Source organism: Perca flavescens, chromosome 7, assembly GCF_004354835.1.
Source record: "Perca flavescens isolate YP-PL-M2 chromosome 7, PFLA_1.0, whole genome shotgun sequence".
Lineage (NCBI taxonomy): Eukaryota > Metazoa > Chordata > Actinopteri > Perciformes > Percidae > Perca > Perca flavescens.
The window spans coordinates 28,157,755-28,178,718 of NC_041337.1; the positions used below are offsets into that span (position 1 = coordinate 28,157,755).

The 20,964-nt window shown below is 42.1% G+C and overlaps 1 protein-coding gene across 2 annotated transcripts in view; it reads left to right on the forward strand.

Moving 5' to 3' along the window:
- Positions 1–19,139, forward strand: part of agrn (agrin) — a 269,255-nt gene extending 250,116 nt beyond the window's left edge. For both annotated transcript variants that reach the window (XM_028582096.1, XM_028582097.1), the window contains 8 exons: positions 313–477; positions 893–1,004; positions 5,010–5,126; positions 7,228–7,411; positions 8,671–8,758; positions 13,886–14,110; positions 15,507–15,610; positions 18,508–19,139. In XM_028582096.1, coding sequence (XP_028437897.1) covers positions 313–477; positions 893–1,004; positions 5,010–5,126; positions 7,228–7,411; positions 8,671–8,758; positions 13,886–14,110; positions 15,507–15,610; positions 18,508–18,668 — 1,156 coding nt within the window. In that variant the 3' untranslated portion in view covers positions 18,669–19,139. The remainder of the gene's footprint in view (positions 1–312; positions 478–892; positions 1,005–5,009; positions 5,127–7,227; positions 7,412–8,670; positions 8,759–13,885; positions 14,111–15,506; positions 15,611–18,507) is intronic.
- The last annotated feature ends 1,825 nt before the right edge of the window (positions 19,140–20,964 follow it).

The window sequence follows — 20,964 nt, forward strand, 5'->3', positions numbered from 1 at the left end:
GAAACGCACACAGTCACGACTTGCTTGTAATATTAAACACAAGATATTGTGTAGTTTTCATAGGTTAAGCTTGTTCTGTGCCTAAGGCAGAGCTGCCTTCTTTAAGCCTGAACTAAAATGACAATGAGGGTCACACATATAACACATTGTTGTCTAGGCCTAAGAATGTAGAATATACAGTATCACAACCTAATTTCCATATAGACAGAGAACCAGTGCAACAAGCATCTTTGTTTAAGCCTCGGGTATGTATAGTTGTGTATCTCTGACTCTTGCCTGTGTTTACCGGCTTTGCTTGTGTTGTTCATGCAGTCAAAAGGTCAGCATGACAGTGATTCTAATGGCCAATGACTCCAACGGTTTGATCTTCTACAACGGCCAAAAATCGGACGGAAAAGGAGACTTCATCTCTCTGTCCCTCAATAATGGCATCCTGGAGTTCCGCTACGACCTGGGGAAGGGACCCGCTACCATCAGGTTAGCATCATCTAAGAGTCCTCAGAGGGTTTAACTTACGCAATTAAGGAAACTAAACATGCAACTGAAATATGAAATAGATTTTATAAAGAAAATATAGATATTGTTCTAATGTTAGTACTCTATAAGGGCAAGACATGAAAAAGATATTTGGGGTGCATGTGAACATACTACAGGTCCAGGTTAAAGGACATACTGAACACAGCAATGTGTTTCATGAGCCTGTGTCTACTTATGGATGACTCACCTGTGTGTGTGTGTGTGTGTGTGTGTGTGTGTGTGTGTGTGTGTGTGTGTGTGTGTGTGTGTGTGTGTGTGTGTGTGTGTGTGTGTGTGTGTGTGTGTGTGTGTGTGTGTGTGTGTGTGTGTTTGTGTGTGTTTGTGTGTGTTGTGTGTGTGTGTGTGTGTGATTCAGGAGTAAGGAAGCAATCCAGCTAAACGTGTGGAACACCATTGACCTGGAGCGCTCCAACCGCAAAGGAGAGATCATGGTGAACAAGAAGGACCCTGTCCGAGGAGAGGCACCAGTAAGAAAGAGCAACAAGCTCCTGCTAATTGTTATCTTGGGCTGATTGGCGGGCAGAATCTACTGTTGGTTAGCCTTGCTTGTGCTGTATATAATGTATTCGCCTGATCATCTGCGTGCTCTTATCACGGCATCGCCACAACCTCTGGCTTTCTTGCTCCTTTTTTTTTATTTATTTATTTATTTTTTGCCCTTCTTGAGGCGGTTCAAGCGCCGCTTTAGGCACAGTTGAATCAGCAAACTTTCCCCACCGCTTCACACCATGCGGTTCTGCCGGCTTGATTCGCTGAAAATATGCCGCTATTCCCTGACATCCGTCAAGGTAAGAGGGAGAGCTCCAGGTGTAGAGGGCCAGTTTGACAAGCTGTCTTAATTTTGAAAGTCCTGTAATTCCCAAAAAAAAAAAAAAAAAAAAAAAAAAAGAATCTGTCTGCCTTTCAGCTTTCTGACGTACTGGAGATAAAACTTGGTGTTGCATACAGAAAGCAAAAGCAGCTTTTACTGCGGGTATACAGTCAATTTTATAAATTCAGCCTTTGAGATGGTGTCTGGGGAGGTGAAGTCAGATAAAGGAGATACAGTAGCTGCAGCAGCATGAAGAGTCTAATGAAACTCTTCAGCCCCGCTTCTGAACCAATAAAGCAGGTACATGCCTCCAAATGAAGGCGATTTAATAGTTTGATAAGCCTGTAAGTCATCCAATTATATTAAATTTTTATATTACGAACATGCACTCTGTCAACATCATCTTCCTCTACGACGCAACGCTCTTCTCTGTCTTTTTTTCTCTCTTACTGCTCTGTCCTCCCCCCACTACCTCCCATCGTCCGTATGGTAATTGTGTTTTACTCCAGCAACAGAGGCAGAAAATCGCATTAAAAGAGGAGAGCAAGGGAAAAGCGAATATGGGTGGGGAAGGGGGGGTGGTTGGGGGCACGCGAGTGATGAGCTGAGACTAGTTATGAAGCTCAATGCAGAGACCCCATCCAGTGTGGCTCTCAGCTATTTCTCTCCTACTGCTTTAAGAACTAGGAGAGAGTTAAAGTACGCTTTGCTTAGAGAAGCCAATATCATATCAAAGGTGGTCACACACAGGCACATGGATGGATACATATTGCATGCTGGGAGTGTTCATCATATCAAAGATGCTTGGCTGCCAGCCTGATGAAGTACACACCTTTAAAGGCACACACCTAGGTACGGGTCGGAGAAATGAAAATTTACTTCCCCTCTCGTTCAATGGCAGCAGTCTGTAAATGAGGTTGGGTGAAGTGGCAGCACTCAGTCTCTCATCCATGAAGTTTTTCTTTTATCTTTTCATCTTTTCTTAATGGCACCATCTGCTTCATGCATGGCCTTCTTAGACTCGCTGTCTTATTTGTGTAAACTCACGCTTGCACTAGAGATGTATCAGCTGATACGGAGGACCGATCCGATACTAGTGCGTTAAGAAAAAAATATGTATTATTATGTTCTAACAGCTGTATACTTCTAAACCTGTATGGATGTGATATGATTGCTATAATTGTTGTATGGCCTGGCTCCGGTCAAATCCTTTTGTAAAACATGAACAAATACACCAGAGACAAACAGAGAATGAATGCCATAGAACCTTGTTTTATTATCTAGTTTGACATTTGTCATAACGGATGAAGATATATATATATATATATATATATATATATATATATATATAAAAACTACTTTAAAGTAGATTTTTTTCTAGGCTAAATTATGTGGTATCGGATCAGTGCATAGACTCACGTACTTGCCAATACCGGTACTAGCGTTTTAGGCAGCATCGGAGGCTTTTCCGATACTATCTGAACAACTAACTTGCGCAGCTTTTTGGTTGTAAGTGCGTTATATGATGCGAAGGTGCAAAATACTGTGTGTGCATGAGAGTATATGTGAGCGTGTGTCTGTGGGCTTTTGCACTTGCTCGCTCTGCATGCCTCTCTGTGCACAGACACCTACTAGTCTTCCCCTAATAACTCTCTTCCTCCCTATTTTCTTTCCTTCTCTATGATGTGCTGTCTGGAAATAAGAAATCACGCAAGGTAATGAGACAAGTCCCATTCACACCCTAGCCTATGTTTCATTTTGAGTCCTTCACTATGTCCTCTCACCCCCATTTCTCCATGCGAAAACAGCACCGAAAAAAAAGGTACTTCTGCAGAGCTGCGGGCAGCTTTAAAGGTGCCAGTTCTGTAGAAAAACTTTGCCATTTCATAAGCCCATACACACACACACACACACACACACACAAACAGCACTGAAGTAGAGATGCTCTTAAAGAACGTGGTTTGGCTTTTACCTCGGTCCATCTGCTGTGGGGGTGGAATGGGGTGAGAAGGTGGGAGGGAAGAAGGAAAGAAGACAGTCATCTTTGTGATGGCCATTGTTTTTAGCAACAAAGAAATGTCTTCATTAGTCTGGCGTAGGCGGGGATATCACGCCAGTGCTGCGTGGCTGTCAAAAAAGCGAGCGCAAAGACAGGGGAGGCGAGCGGTGGGGAGCAAATTTACCGTAGGAGACTGTAGGGTGCCAAGCCAAGCCAAGCCAAGCTGTTCTTTTGTCATCTGCTCTCACTTCTTCTGTAAACAGGAACAGTCCTCTATAATAGCATAAAGTCGCTCACTCTTTCACTCACTTACTCACTCACTCGCCCCTAACAACACAAACACCAACTCACTGAACATCACCGCGCAAGAATCACTCCATAGAAACAGCTGTCCTCTCTCACCAGGTGCAGACTTTTACCTGTGTGAGACCAAACGGAACATTTCATTGCATGAAATCTCACTTTAGAGTCATGGCAACGTAACTTCACGTCAATAGTGCGTGCTCAAATTTTAGAGTACCCCATTATAAAGGTGTAACATCTCAAACAAGATCAAAAAATCCCAGGGGAACAGGTTCAATATGCATCTGTAACCTTTACCTGCAGAGTAAGTGAGTGTTGCAGAGTGGTAGGGTCTACATGAGTTGGCCACTTTTAGCTAAGCTCAGAGGCACCAGCCACCTCTGGGTCCTGCAACTTTGGACAAGGTCCCTGCCCTGTCTTTGTTGGACGCGGCTCAAGGTGCAGTGACACAGCCCCGGGCTTCAGCCAAGCACCGCTGCCTCCTGCTCTCCAAAACCCATTCTAAATGAAAACCGAGTCGGTGCCATTTTGCCTTTACGAAGCCTGTTTATTTGGCCCCTTCCATTATTTCTCCAGCAATTAACTCACTTTACCCCTCTGGCAATTACTGCTCTACATAAAATAAAGATCATTAATTCCTTCCTTCTGAAGTGGGCCGGCTCTTCCATGCAAAAGAGAGAAGCGGCATCTTGCTAAAGCAAAGCAATTGTCCCAAAGGTTTGGTGGAAAGAATCGAATTTCATAGCCGTCTGCCACGCAAATGAAATGCAATTAGTGTGTCTCCACACTCAACTGTTTAAAAAGGTCGGTGCTTATGATCAGCCATTCATTAGAGATGTCTGTTAAGAACCGTCCATATCTCAAGTCCAGCATTCTCCTGATTTCCCTTTGTAGTCTCTCTTTATGTCTCACGTGGATAATTGACCACTCTCTCTGAGAAACATAGAAATCAATTATGTTGTAATGTATCAAGTGTATTGTCATGGAAAGAAAGTGAGGAAGTGCAGTTAAAGCGTCTGCTGGCTACAATATGGATAACCCCCTTTTTTTATTTTAATGGGACAATCTATATTGTACTGTGAGGTGTCTGCAGATGTGGTTTATTAATCTCACTCTTTATATCTCAACTAAAAGGATACAACTTATTTCATGCTCCCTGGACACAAACACAAAACTCCACTCACTAAAGTGAAACCATAAACCATTACATCCTGAATTGATAACCCCTCAAAGGAATTGGAGATACATACAGAAAAGATTAGATTGGCATTTTTTAAGATATATGTGGAGCTTTTTTTTTTTTTTTTCAAGTTTGCACAGCTCTAGCTCACTATACCTCTTTGTGTCCCTTCTCATCAGAACCTGCACGTAGATCTTAACCTGAAAGAGTCTCTTTTTGTTGGCGGAGCTCCCGATTACAGCCGACTAGCAAGAGTTGCTGCACTCACTGAAGGCTTCAAGGGAACAATCCAGAAGGTAAATGTTTACAAGCCTCTATTTCTTGTGAGAGTATAGTGTCATTAGCTCTGCCTGTGGATTCTGCTAATGCGTGTGTTATATATATATATATATTATTTTAATGACTTAGGGCCCTTGTGTCCTAAGTAGTAGTTATTAGCTGTCCAGCTGTCATACTACAGACCACCATATTAGTAATTTTCCCTTATAAGCTCACACTGTGATGGGCAGTGGCTCTGCTCATTTGGATTAGCATGCACTAATAATAGAATACTCATTTTGAAGTCTCTCCCTTTCACTATTCTCAGATCTTTCCCTGACAGCCTTCCAGTTTTTTTTTTCTCTCCTCTTTCCAGCAAAAAAACTCATCTCTGAGTGCCAGAAATAACCCAGTAGAACAAAGGCAGGATGCTACTGTTTGTGCAAACTTGTCATTAGTTCTCCTCTGCAAACTTTCCCTCGACAGTTTCGAAGCAAATCAAAAGCTAAATGTGGCGTTTGTCTTTCTCGGCCTGTAGGGAATAGTTAATTATGAGGAAGCCGGTGTGTGTTGTCAGTTTGATGTGCTGTTTAACGTGTGTTGTATCAACACCTCATTTCGGAGACACATTCCTGTGAGGTAACAGTTCATGTTTAGAGGAAGAACATGTTAAACAGAAGCTACAGCATCACTGTACAAAGTTAGTTGTTTGTTCTTAGGATTTGTTGTGATAATTGGGTGTAATGTTCATTCAGCAGAAAACACAATGTTCCATAACTTGACGCTTTCCTACACACGGCAACCAAGACAGGTAGTGGTAACTAATGATCATCTTCAAGTGTTTTGCTAAGGAGAGAAACATTAAATCAGATACATGTGACAACAAAAGCAATGAAACAGAGGTAAAGAGATTTAAAAGCAAGAGAAGAATCATGAAGCTAACCCTCAAAAGAAAGGTCCAAAACAATTAATATCAAGAACTTTACATAAACACTCATCTGTGTGTGATTATACTGATTTAGCTATCTAAGCGTGCAGGCAGGTTGGAGAGGTTAGACAAATCTAGCCTGTACTTTAAAACTAGACATTGAAATTGAGCTTCAAGGGACTTTATGTCTGACCTACAACCGTAATGTTTGCCCTAATGGCGTATGTAGATTAGATTAGATTAGATAATACTTTATTAATCCCACAATGGGGAAATTCACTTATTACAGCAGTAGTAGTATATATTTAATGTATTAAAGCCCCTTACGATGTATTTTCTAAATCCGCTTTTTACTGTAAATAAACTAGCAGAGAGCACACCTATACGCAATTTTCTGCCAAAGGTTGAATGGCGTCGAGTATTTGACATGACAGTTTTTTTGTATTTTAATTTCTGTCCTTGCTTTTCTTGCTTTTTAGTTTGAAGTGGGCAAGGCTCAGAAAGAAAAAGTGATGTCACAGATTTTGTTGCGTCAGAATTAAGAAATATGTGAATCAAATCTGATCAAACCACACCCACACAGTTCTGATAAAACAAAGTTTTCAGGGTATTTCAAGTGTTACTCTAGTGATTTAGTATTGCACTTAAATTAAATCAAAAACAAGAAGGGTCAAAATCAAAGATGCAGGAGCCGTGGCCGGGTTGGTCCGTGGGTAGAGCAGGCGCACGTATACTTAGAGGTTTAAGCCTCGACGCAGGTCCAAGGTTCGAATCCGACCTGTGACGATTTCCTGCATGTCTTCTCACTTAGCTGTACTGTCAATTAAAGGCGGAAAAGCCCCCCAAAAAAATAAATAAATCAAAGATGCAGAGGCCGAGATATCCCGGCTTTTAGTCCCTAGTATGGGTCACACTTTAAAAGGTTTGTATACTACATGTCCCATGCAACCAATAGCATGCCCACATCTGTCAAACCCCATGCCTAATGTTTGTAATGCAGGCCTCCTGTTATGTAAGTACATTATGTACATCATCAGGGTTCATTTCTCAGACGTGATGAAACGCCTCCAGAGCCACAGAAAACATTACACCACTGTTTTCACAGACTGATTTGTACTCAACATGACTAGTAAGCTGACCTTCTGTGTGTAACCTAAAGTGTGTGAGAAGACATCAGAGTGCCCCTTTAACCCCGCGTTTCCTGCTCCCAGATCATTCTGATGGGTACCACCATCCTCAGAGAGGAGAACGCCCTGCGCTCCAGCAACATAGCCATGTTCCAGGACCACCCGTGTTCCCAGGAGCCCTGCCACAACGGCGGCCGCTGCAACCCTACGCTGGACGCCTACGAGTGCGCTTGCCTCAGCGGTTTCTCAGGGGGACGCTGTCAGAACAGTGAGTATCTCTGGCCAATCGCTGTTAACGTCTGTCCTTACAGCCGTATTACATTTGTACTCGTTCTACTTTAAGTTAAAGAGCCCCGGACGATCTTGATGCTTGAATACATTTGTTACCCCAAATATTTTTTGTAACAATCAGTATGATTGGTCTTACATGTAAGTAGGGCTGGGCAATATGGAGAAAATCAAATATCACCATATTTTTTACCAAATACCACGATACCGCAACGATATTGTAGTGTTGACTAATGGTGCTTTCACAAAAATATTTACACAATGAGATTTTTGATAAATAATCATCCTTAATGTGGATATAATGACTAAGTGGGTAACGGCAAATAATAGAACAGTTACAACAGTCTGGTAAGTTCAGAAAATTACATTACTTTACTGTAATGCAGCCTTTAAAACCAGGAAAAGACACCACTTATGCCATATTACAATATTACGATATCCAAAATCTAAGATGATACCTAGTCTCATATCACGATATCGATATAATATGGATATATTGCCGAGCTCTACATGTAAGCCAGTGACTAGCAATGCTGGCTTAAGATCACATTATCTTGGCAGTGTGAAATTGTAATGATTGTCACTGTACAAATTGTTCTATTTCCTCATCCAACATGATTTGGATTTTACTTTAAAAGGATATGTGGCAGCATTTTGGCTGCTTTTAAATTGTAATATGAGTTGGACTGAAATAAGCGATACTTTATGTAACACAGCTTGGCTTGCCTCAATGGAAGGTGAGCGTCTCATCTAATTTTTTTTTCTGCTAAAAAGACCTTTGTTTCCATCGTGTTCCCTCTCGCCAATAGTAATAATATCGATATAAGACATGCGATGTATCTTTTATGTTAGGGTAATTATGTATTGATTTCAAACTAAAGCGGCAGTTATGAAAATGATGAAACATGTCAATTGAATATTCATGAAAAACTCTTTTCAAGAGTTGCACATCCCTTTCATCATCTTCATGTCACCCTGCCAGACATATACTCACTCTGGCCCGATCTGTCTTACATACTCAGTCGCTGCCTTCGCCATTAACCTTGTGCGTGTGGCTGGCTGTCCCTTTCACGTTAATTAAAACTACAAACGCACCAACACTCCCTCCCTCCCCCCTGTCCCATTTGCTCACACTCCATTGCCTTCAGCTCTGATAACTGAACCCTCTGTCTTATTGATTGGTGTGATCTCATCCTCTGAACAAATCTCTTTCCCCCACCCCCGCCCCCTCCTTCACAGCCATCTACGAGAAGTCTGCCGGAGAGACCGAGGCCATTGCCTTTGACGGGCGGACGTTCATCGAGTACCACAACGCTGTTACAAAGAGGTAAGGAAGAGGACAAGGTGGGCATCCTCATCTATTCAGCTTCATCCAACATCTCCATTGTAATAGCTATTAGCCAAAAAACCCCTCTGTCTATCCATCTCCTCCCTTGGTAAGCTGTGATGATGGCAGTGTTGATGATATCATCAGTGCTTAGGTTTCGGTGAACTAGGCAGCCCCCCCCTCTCTCTCCCCCCCACCCCACGGCAGTATTGCTCCGCTTTTGACAGGATTTCACTAATTAGCGAGACGGTTAACAATCACAGTGTTGCCCTGAGCACGCTCAGTCAGCTCTGTGGTCTCCAGCTTAGCACACACTGGACAATATGCACACATGCATTATTAAACTTTTTCTTCTATTTTGAATGTGTGTATGTATGTTTTCCATACAAAAAGCATCCAAAGACAGGTCCAAATTTTGAACACCCTGCAAAGTGAAAAAGCTGACGAAGTAAGTGTAACATGGTTTTTGAAGTGGGTGTAAAAAAAAAAAAACTGAAGAAGAAATTCTCTCCCTTTAGGCAGATGATGATACATTTTTACTCTTCCATCCATCTACAAGGTTGGCAAGGAGTGTGCCCCCAGGTTGGCATAAACAAAAATGTTTATGTGATGAACCTGAAAAGACATCAAGCATACGACTCAATATCGTAGTCTACCAGCTCTTCACACAAACGCTCAGGTGTGAAAACCGGGCCTTAGCCTGCAGATCATCACACTCCCATGGCGACGCACAACTCACGCCCACTCCGAAACAACTGGCTGGAGAACTCTGTCGCATATATGTGTGTCGTTATGTGTATATCTTTGCTGTTTGTCCGTGACCTCAGCGTTCCAGTTGTGTGACTTTTGTCCTGTCCATCAGTCTGACCTCACTTGTCATTGTCCGCACACGTGTTGTCTCATATAAATGTCCTTCACTGTCTTTCCTTTTCACTCAAGCCAACTGACCAATGAGATCCCAGAGTAAGTAGACTTTATGACTGGGTATTTGCCCCAGCTTCAAATCAAGCCCAACTAACAGCAACAACAAAACATTTTTGATAGTTAACCCAAATGAAGAGATTAAAGTACGTTCAGTTTCCAGTCATAACTTCCACACAGAAATCATCATCAGTCTTGACCGTATGAATTAGATTTTACATTCAAGCTCCATATCCATGATTAAATTTGACAGATTTCATTATTTTGAATTCATTTTTGCAGTGCCATTAGATCCTTCTTTTGATTTCCAGTGCAAAAGGAAGCATGAATGTGTGCATGATAAGCATTGTGCTCAAGCCTCAGAGAAAATGAATTTCTGTACTAAGAATGTGCAATATTTTATGCATGGTTGTAACTCATTCATAAACAAAATGAATTGCCATGCACTTTACGCTGAATCAGTTGTATGGGAAATGAACAATACCCCTTGAAAACTGGAACAGGAGGACATACTAAATACCCCTTAACCTAGTTTCTGGTGTCTGTAGAGTTACTGCCTTGGAAAAGCCCTCGGTCATGACTTAGTTATTAAGGGTTTTTCTTCCAGCTCATTAGCTCGGTAAGTAACCTCTTTTTAAAAAAATCCCACAAAGCGACGAAGCCGAATTCAGCTCAAATCAAGCCGACTGTATTCAGCCCAGAGTTCCAATCCATGCCAGGGCTTCTGTCATTTCGTTTTTGTCAGCTCTCTAACTGTAATTGTGAATAATTACGCAGTCGGGCCGTACAGAGAGGCAGTGACGTGTTAATCACAGATTTGTCTCCCTTTGTAGATGAGACCTCCAATTGAGATCTCTCTGCAGTGTGTAGCCATGGGCATCAATCTCACTTTGCAGGAGGGGACAGTGGTCCTTGGAGCCAGACTGTCAAAAGTTTAATGGATGTCACATTTACTAAGACCCACAATGAGTGTGAATCTAAGCAAAGTGGAGCCCTGGCCCAGCACTCGGAGGGCGGGCCGATCAATTCAGCATGATTTGATTTTGTAAAAGGAATAAAAACATTTCTCGAGGGGCCATTAAGAGCTGGGTGAGGCCAAAATGTCAAGCGCTCACCTTGGGTTAATGTTGCTGTTACTATTTACAGCACCCTTTTGATCGCCCGTCCTTCACCTCTCTGCCCATATCTGAAAGCTCAGAAAGATTTGCTCAAGCCCCATTATTTCAGTGACATATCATATCTGGCCTGGACTCTCAACTGATATGGCGCTTGACCCCATTTTTTGACAATTGCCCAATTTTTCTCACTCACGGCTTCCATCTCTAGACAGAAGGTAATTGCCGCTGCACTGTGGCCTGCGGCATAAGTGAAGTTAATCGTGATGCTTACATTTATTAAAAAAAATAAAAAAAATAAATGCTTTATCCCATTTTGGTGCATTAGTCATCCATCTTGATCTGACTAGTTCCCTTGAGAACCTCCTTTTATGGTTGCGGTGTGATCAGGGCTAAGCTACACACTTCCTATGATCACACAACAGTTGTTATCGACTGTTGGCACGGTCGATAACTCTGTAGTAGAACAGATAAGTTATGCTTTTTGCAGCTCCCGGTCTAAACTAGACCACTGTGAGTCTCCCAGTGGGCTCACAACATCCTACCTTCCTCCCCTTCCTTCCTTCCTTCCTTCTTTCCTTCTGGCCTCTTGCGCTTACACTGCATGCCGTTGACTTTCTCCCCTGCAACCCTTAAGTCCTGAGTCTCTGGAGAACCCATCTGACCAGAGGTGAGTCTCTCAAAAGCTTTTAGACTTTGTTACTGTCCACTCGCCTCTCGCCTCATCCTCCCTTCCTCTCCAGACAACCTCTCGCCGACCTCTCGCAGGACTAAACCCTCCTCCGCAGAGACATCATTGTTTCCATTATTGAGATAGAGTTACCAGTACGAATCACAAAGAGCCTCGGCTTCAATTAATTCTGAACTTCAGAGCTCTGATAACGGCACAAAACCAGCCAGAGCTGCAGCTTCTTTGCAATTGCTGTCCTCCCCGATGGCTTTTTATTATTCTAACCACTACTGCCACCTAGAGTTGAAATGGAGGAAAGCCCTCTGGAAAGCCTTCTGAGAATTTTAATACATATAAGACAGTGGATAAAAATCCCTCTATTTACAAAAAGAAAGGGCAACACACCAGCAAATCTATGAAGTCAGTGGTGTATATGAGATTTAAAAGGCTGTGCGCCGGCGTTGTTTTATTCATGATATATTCAGCACTTTTAATAACCTTGACCTTATCACTGACAAGCCGCTCCGATGGAGATTTATTGGGCCCTGTAAGCTCTTTGAGGGTTTGCCAGGAGAGGCTTCACTGAGCTGTGTTTGTGTTTTTTTTTCTCTCTTTGGAGAAAAAAAATGATTATCTTGAATCATACTTTTTTTTTTTTTTTTTTTTTTCCTGTTTACCTCAGCGGATTTGTTTAATCAAGGGGGTCAAAGTTTCCAACCTAAGCATGTTTTTGAAGCAGACATTTGTTTCTTCTTCTTGATTATTTCCACGCTTCTGCTGAGGCGAACCAGCATTATTGTTGGCCTGAGCTGTCAAAGTCACTTCACCTTAGGCCAGCAGTTAATAAACTCCTAAATTAAATATCATCCCATTGCTTCTATATCCGATCCTCGTTTTATTCTTGCCCATTAATGAAAAGAAAAACGCTCAGAGAAAATGCGGAAATACTTCTTACAGTGTAAGAAGAAGTTGCCATTCTCAGTTTCTCTTTATCCCCTCCCATTTCCTGTCCTGTTTGTACTCCCATGAGCCTCTTTGTTTGCTGTGCTGACTCCTTTGTCTTGTCATCGGTCTTGTCTAATCTTTGTCTCCAGCTCTGTGCTTGCTGTTGTTTTTTTTAAACTCCACATGTCATTGGTTCTTTGTCGTATGTGCCCTCACCTTGTCTTTGTCTTTGTGTTTAAATACCCTTTGAAGAAGGTGGAAGTAGATCCATTTGGCAGTTGTGCAGACAATTGCACAGATGCTGACTGATGACACGCACACACAATCATACACACCCACGCAAATTTAAGAAATGGTTCTCTGGATGTCTACTATATCTCTGCTGGACTCACAAAAACCAGAGGGACCTTGTAAGTGTGTTTGTATGCAGGAATGGATGTGTGAGGGTGTTTGTCTGCGCATACATACAGTAAAGGCACATCGAGGTGTGTATTTATCTCACACATCGGTGACAGTGACACACAGTGCCACGGATAGGTGGAAGTCGCCAAGTCTCTGCATCCACATCACCCCCGCAGCTGTAGCAGTCAAGAGACTGGAGATCAAACAGCTGCCTAAACAACACACTTAAATACACACAAACACACACACACACACAGAGCGACACAGGAAGCAGAGCAATGCAGTACAGGCTCAGTAGGATGTAGGAAAGCTGATAGCAAAACAGCCCACTGCTTTTACTAAACTCAGTCTACATCTTTAAAGTGCTCATATTATGCTTTTTTGGTTTTTTCCCTTTCCTTTATTGTGTTATTATTATTATCTTTTTTTGTGCACATTATACGTTTACAACGTGAAAAAGACCAAAGTCCACCCCAAAGGGACTTACCATCTTCCAGAGAAAACACTGTTCACAACCTGCTCCAAACAGCTCTATTGTAGTCCAGCCTTTACTTCCGTGACGAACGTGTGTCACTTTGTAACACACGTTATAATGCTCGCCTAGCTGCTAGCGTGGCACGCCCTCATACTCTGCTTCTGACTGGCTAGCAGTACTTACTGTGCGTGTGCGACTCCCAACAAAGATGGAACAGAAGTAAGATGCCTCACTCTGTAGCTAAAACCGAGAGCTCAACACACAGGGTGAAAAGAGGAGCTGCAGCAATGTGCAGTACAACAAATATATGGTGTTTTCTGAAAGTTAAACCACATAAACCTATTCTGGTACAACCTCTAAATACAATTATGAACCTGAAAATGAGCATAATATGAGCATTTTAAACTAACTCTGTTAGTGTGAGGCTGTAGAGCTACAAAGCTTTCTGGCTACAAGTGCTAGCACACAGAACCATGTGTCATTGAATCATGGGTAACGTGAAGCGAGCAACAGCTGAACTGTGTCAGCTACGCCACAGATGAGTCCTCTTTTTGATGAATCGGACCAGAAGCCAACTACTGTATTTTCTGTTCTCCTAGTGAGAAGGCTCTGCTGGTGAACAAATTTGAGCTGAGCATCCGGACGGAGGCAACCCAGGGCCTGGTGCTGTGGAGCGGGAAGGACGTGGAGCGCTCTGACTACATTGCCCTGGCCATTGTGAACGGACACGTCCAGATGACATACGACTTGGGTTCCAAGCCCGTGGTGCTGCGCTCCTCGGTGCGCGTCGACACCAACCGCTGGATACGCATCAAGGCCAGCAGGTAAGATGGGAGATGGCAGGTAGGGATCAGTGGGTGAAAGCTTTTACTGTTAGACCAGGATTAGACTTAATCCATATTATGTTTGTGTTGCTGCAAACGGTGTGATCTCTTGCATGAATTCCACGCTACACCGTGATCCCCTGCGCTGAGATGACTGTGATTAGTTTCAGATTAAGGTTATTTTCATGCCTGGTAATGCATGAGGATGACGCACTGAGCATCGAATTGCTTAGACACATTAATGAATGTTCAAAAAGGAAGAACATGCAGCAACATCCTATCACATTTTGGCACATTATAGGGAATGTATCCAAGAAATAAATGAATACAATGAATTCACATTTGTAACAGTATTTAAAGTAACACATAAACTGTACACATACAGTACAGTGCTCATTACATACATTTATCCTATTTGAAGACTAAATATATGCAATATGCAAGCACAGAATCAGCAGAAATAATGATCTTCAAAACTAGATTTCTACACAGGGACCAGAAGATCATGCTCATATCGTGTCAGTTGAGACTGTGCTTTAGTAGTGTATATTATCATATTGTGCATACTTATGTACACCAATAGCATGTGTACATAACTAAATAATAGGAACAATAACACAAGTTTTAGTTTAGTACATGGATACTCATTCCAGATGTACAAAACAAAAACAAAGCATATACAACTTTTTCCCACACAGTCATGTCACATTAATGGATTCCTTCATTAGAAACAAATTAACTGCCTAAACTTTGATAATGACCCACTTAACACCTTCCACGCGATCTCTGCTATATCGCAGCTGAACATTTGCCTTCAACATGGCTTTGAATGGAAGTACGGGGTATAATTAGATTGGCTTCATCATGCAAGGCAGGAATAATCGATCCTCGGAAAAGCCGCTGCATCCGTTTCAAACAGGGATTTGGCCAAATCTCATCCCAGGCTTACAGGGAGACCACATGAGATGCTGGAAGATGACATAATTTGGATGGTGAAGATGGTGTAAATCGCAGCATGTGGCACACAGCTCACATTCTACATAGATATCTGTGTTTTGCGGCTTGCCTTTAATGACACTGTCTCTGTTGGAAACCCATTAAAGTAATGGTTTCAAATTAGCCCTGTCGTCACAATTCTTAAGTGTGTGCTAATGTGTAGCGCAGAGCCACCTAAAATGAATGTTGCTCTATTGGCATCCGTTAGCTGGTAGACAGGCACATTTAGAACGCTGCTTGGCAAATGCTGTTATGCGAGTGCTTAGAGTGCTGGCAGTGGAGCAATGGAGTCGTGATGCTTCAGATTAAATGAAACCGCAATTTACAGCTACTCGGCATGACAAGCATGCATCAGACCAACTTCCAACTGCATCTCTCTCTTTTTCTTTCTCCTCCTCAGAGCACTTAGAGACGGCTCTCTACAGGTTGGCAATGAGGCAGCGGTAACAGGGTCGTCGCCTTTGGCAGCAACGCAGCTGGACACAGACGGAGCACTGTGGTTGGGTAGGTGCCCACACGTGAAAAAAAGAAACGAAAACATCATTCAGAACTTGAAAATGTGTCTAAAAATGCCATACATCAAGTCAAAGGAATACTTGTAATTCTGCACTACTCTTTCATCCTAGTCACTGGTAGAAGGCTGCCAAAAATGAGCAATGAACTCATTGGCATTGCAGAGGATAAGAAAAGTCTGACCGGGGAGAAAGATTGCAGTTTAGGCAAAAAATGTCCAAGCATATTCAGGTATTGAGTTGAGAAATGAAAGGCTATCTGACTAATTCAAAAGTTGTCTGCTCTCCTGAATGGAAAATGACCAAAGTCGGTTCGTTATCTACCTCTTCAATTGGGTCTGAACTTGGCTCAGAGAAATCGTTTTTGAAAGAACACACACGGCACGGCAGGATTGAACATCCTGAGGAAATAACATTGAAGACGAGGCAGCGAAATATACTCAGACTCTTCTTTAGAATGCGCAGTGCAAGGTGGCGTAGAGGCAGGTTTGAGAGGAGAAGCAGCCTGAGTGACATTTAAGAGACACCCTGCATGTAGAGGTGCGCTTGTGTACTGAGGTACACGGATATAAACCCCCCCACACACACACACACACATACAGACACACACACAAACACACAGGGAGGCAGTGCAGTGGAACAGGTGCTGAGTGAGCCCTGCAGCAAGAATACATAATCCTCACACAGCCCTCCCGTCGAGAGCCCTTCTACTTTTTAAATCCCTTTTCACTGTTCATCATTAATTCATCTGTAACTTGCATGAAATTAGCCCTGTCGATCCCGATTCTGAGGCGCATTACGATTAAAGGGACAGAGAATGTAAAGGTCTCGACGGGGATGTGAACTCTCAGCCTGACAGATTAAAAAAGAGAAAACCGGGGCGAGAAGGGATGGGAAATGTGGGGGGAAATGGAGTTGGACTAACATGAAGAAAAGAGGGAAAGAGGATGCGGGATGATTCTGTGTAGATAACTGAGAGGGAGATGAAGAGTGAGAGCAGGGATGGCAGCCAGGTAAAACATCAAGACCTAGGGTCAGCCTCGCTCCCAGTAAGAACAGATCTCATGAAATTCTGAATAACGACGTTTAATGCTGATTTATTGAAAATGACACTAATGACTACACTAATGACTACTGTGGGTGTGCTGGCTCAAAAGAGTAGCTCAAAACACATCAAAAGTTAAAAAGGAGGCAGCCACACACCCAGCAATTAGGTCATCAAGTCTCCACAAAAGGATGTTATGAGACACAAAAGTGAAGTAAAGTTAATGCAAAATGGAAAGTACAAAGGACTGAAACATTTGCTTTGAAGTACAAATCCATGATATTTTCATATTAAGTTAAACTTTTTATGACTGATAGATAAAGCACTTTAGTGATTCAATTCACATCCAGTTCACACGTGCTTTAAAGGGTAATTTTGACAATTAATGGAGGTTTTTCCACTTATCTCTCGTGGTATCTAGCCATGCAGTTTTGGCCACGGCTCCACTACAATGGAGGTGAATACTATTTGGTTTGTGGCGCTCACGGCACTGAAACGTTCACTATCAGACACACAGGAAATGGTTTATTTCAGGTCCTTGGTTTGTTTGTAATAAATAGAGGAAGAAGTGGGTAGTCAGCATAGGTAACCAACATGGATGAACAGCCAAAGAAAAGTGCAGCACCTATAAGTACTCAAACTTCAAGAAAGAGCTGTCACAGTTCTGAATACACTACTTGATGGACAGGTGATATCTGGGCATAGCACAGCACTGAAGATGGATACAGATTAAAAATAATGAGGACGTTAGGTGTTCATAATTTTATACTCTGTCATCACCTTTTATTTATAGCACATTTTGAGCACTTTATGCACTGTGTCAAATTAAAATAACCTATCTTAACTTACTCTGGCTGGAATGCAGGCTTTCTGCCTGTCCCCCTTTGATCATGGTGGTTTGACAAATAAAGTGTCAACCTGCCATGTACATCAGCTGGTGGCATCGTGCGAAAACTGAAATACAAAGCCTGACCGAGACAAGTGACTGCTTCAGTAGCAGATAAACATTTTCTACTATGTATTTCTGGGATAGCTTTTTGATGGCATTTGCAAGGTCTAATTTGTTGAAATCCAAACCTTTATCCAGATTTTTGATCTTTCATGCATTTTACACAGGAAGGTGAGTTTATTAGTCATGGGGAGCACTCAGCCTATGGAATGTCTTCACCCTTGATGATGTCATCAGGGGATAGCTTGGCTTGAGCTTCAATATTGAACATTTTGACATAAAACCTGTGTTACAAATTGGGGGGCTAGAGTATGAAATATGTCAGGCAGGGCCTGATGAAACAAAGCTATTGGCTGTGTTATGGGATATGTAGGAACTAGCGTTGTGGGTGCTTATCCTATGCTAAATAATGCGGTAACCCTTTGAAAAACACAATAGTCGTCCGGGTTGGCTCAGTGGGTAGAGCAGGCGCACATATACTTTGAGGTTCATGCCTCGACGCAGAGGTCCGCAAATCCGACCTGTGATGATTTCCTGCATGTCTTTCCCCTTTCTCACCTAGCTGCCCTGTCAAAATTAAAGGCAGAAAAGCCCCCAAAAAATAATCTCTCAGGCGCCTGGGTAGCTCATCTGGTAGAGCAAGGGCCCATATACAGAGGTTCAGTCCTCCATGCTGCAGCCGCTGGTTTGACCTGCGGCACTTTTCTCAATGTCTTTACCTCTCTCACTCCCCTTTCAAGTCTAAGCTGTTCTGTCAAAAATAAATGCCTAAAAATTCCACACACAAAAAAAATACACATTAGTTGCTACTTTAGAGGGCAGAATGGTAGTTTGGAGTGTTTTTGTACAGTAGCTGATTCATCATTGCTTAACCTCTGCCTCCGTCTCCCCTCAGGTGGCCTAGAGGAGCTGGCGGTGGCCCGTCGGTTGCCCAAGGCATACAGTACCGGCTTTGTTGGCTGCGTCAAGGACGTGGTGGTGGACGGCGTGGAGCTCCACCTGGTGGAAGACGCCTTAAACAGCCCCAGAATATTACACTGTTCCGCCGCCAAATAACCCAGCAGAGACAAAATATTAGGAAAAACGGAAAAAAAGAAACCCTCCCACTCGCTCCCTCCATAGCGCCCATGTCTCCTGCTGTAATTATTTTCTATTTTTGTATACTTTTCATCGCTTTTCTATGGAAAGAAAATGAATATGTTGTTTTAATTTTTGTTTTATATATTTTGTTCTTTTTTTTTATCTGCACCTCCATAAACAGAACACACTTTGTTTTTTCTTTACTGCCATGGTCCTTCATCTTTTTTTCAAAAAGCAGGCATCTCTATGAAAAAGAGATATTTTTATTCCTCTCAGTTTTGTTGTTTAAAACAAATGCCAACTTAAAAAAGAAAAAGAAGCCTGCTCCTTTTCCTCGCTCATTACTTGAACACTAATGATCTCTGGTTACTGCATTGTCTTGGTGCCATATCTGTTGTCCACATTCCCCAAGCATGGCTGATACATCTGTGAGTACATACATTCCTCTCCCCCTCGTGAGAGCTGATGCATAGTGTACGCTGCAGCGTGTGCAACTCTTTGATGCTGCAGCCAGCTGGCGTCTCCAGTCAAGAAACTCTGTAATCAGCCCCGGTAGCCCACTGTATTTTCCTAATGGGACTTTTTAGATATCAGTCAAGCTGCTACAGTGAGAAAGTACACAGTCGAAACCACTCCATCAACCCCCCCCCCCCTCCCCATCTCGCAGCGCCAAAAAAGAAGAAGAAAAAGAAAAGAAAAAAACTCTCCACTCAATCTGAATCCCATCAGAGCCTTTAGTTTTGAAATATGACTCACTAACACTGCAACCCTACGTGACGGAGAGAGCGCTGCGTTCCACAATGACTCGCATATCATTTAGTCATCAAGTCAAAACATGAATAAATGTTATAAATATAGAGTATATAAATAATACCTGAGACTGTGAATATGTAAGATGGGTTCTCTTTGGAGAATTGTGCTTCTCATGTACTATTGTGCGTTCTGTTTTACAATCCGCAGATGAACTAATAATGACCACTATAAATGCATGCACTTCTGCAGTGTTGGGTTGAATCTGGTTTTTGTTTGTTTGTTTTATTTACGGTTTTTTTCCAACATAAAAAAAAAAAAAAACGTACTAATTTGGAATATGTCACTGTTTGGGGGTTTGTTTGGTTTTTTGCAATGACTAAGGTTCCTTTTTTCTCTCTTATTTCCTCTGATGTGATTTCAGAAACTACAGAGCTTGGAACCATATTTTATATTTGTTTATTCCCTGTATCTTTTTTTGGTTTCTTTATTTTTCATTGGGGCAGTTAGTTTTGCAGGACCTTGGAATGGTGCATAGGGGGAAAAGTTGTTACCATATCTGACCTTAAGGAGGTGCTGAAAGCAAAGACTGAAGAAAAGGACAGACAGAAAGGAGGCGAGGAGAGAAGTTATCATGGGGAGAGCTACTACTCTTGGGAATGTCCCATCAAACAACAGTCAGTCGTCAACAAAAACAAAAAAAAAAGCTTAAAAAACTCCTGCCTGAGACTTAATTTTTCTTCGTATTTGACCTAGGAACATTCCTGGAGGATTTTCTTTTTTTTCGGCTGTTAAGAGAGAGAGAGACTGTGATGTTGTTGTGACCTTTTGAAGCCATAACAGCAACAAAAATGGGAAAAGATGCATAATCCTACAGTACTTGCAAATTAACATAGCAACGCATGGGTTTGTGCATTACTAGTGCAAATTCTGTAACATTCAGTGAACTGATGCAACGTGGAGTCGTCTTTGCTGAACCACAATAAGCGGCGATGACTGACTTAAGGACACTTGTTTTGATATGAGAACTTTGGCAATATTCTAAGACAAAATCATGCCTGTTCGTGGTTGAGTATCAAATGGTCTTGTGCTATTTTATTTTTATTTTTATCTTAAGTTCTTAATTATGTTTTCCTTCTTAAATCATCAAACAACCTGTTTTTGTACAGCCCTGCAATTTTTAAGTGTAAATTTAGCAAATGTGTTCTCTGTGGAGGTTTATGTTTTTAGTAATATACACTGGAACCATGTCAGACTTGTCCGTTCGCCCACACGATGATATACTCGTGTACATGGGGGAGGGATAGCCCTAAAGCTATAACTGTGTTTTGTGTAATCAAGCTCCGAGTGTCCATACCAGACTCTTTTCTGGTGTCCCAAGACACGTTTAAATTCCAGCACTCACTCTATTAACCTTAGACTGGTCTTATTTTACCACACTCTTCTTTGCATTTGATCCATTCAGGTGGTAACACTTAATAAAGAAGAGATTCCTGTGTATTTGGACAGACTCGAGAACAAT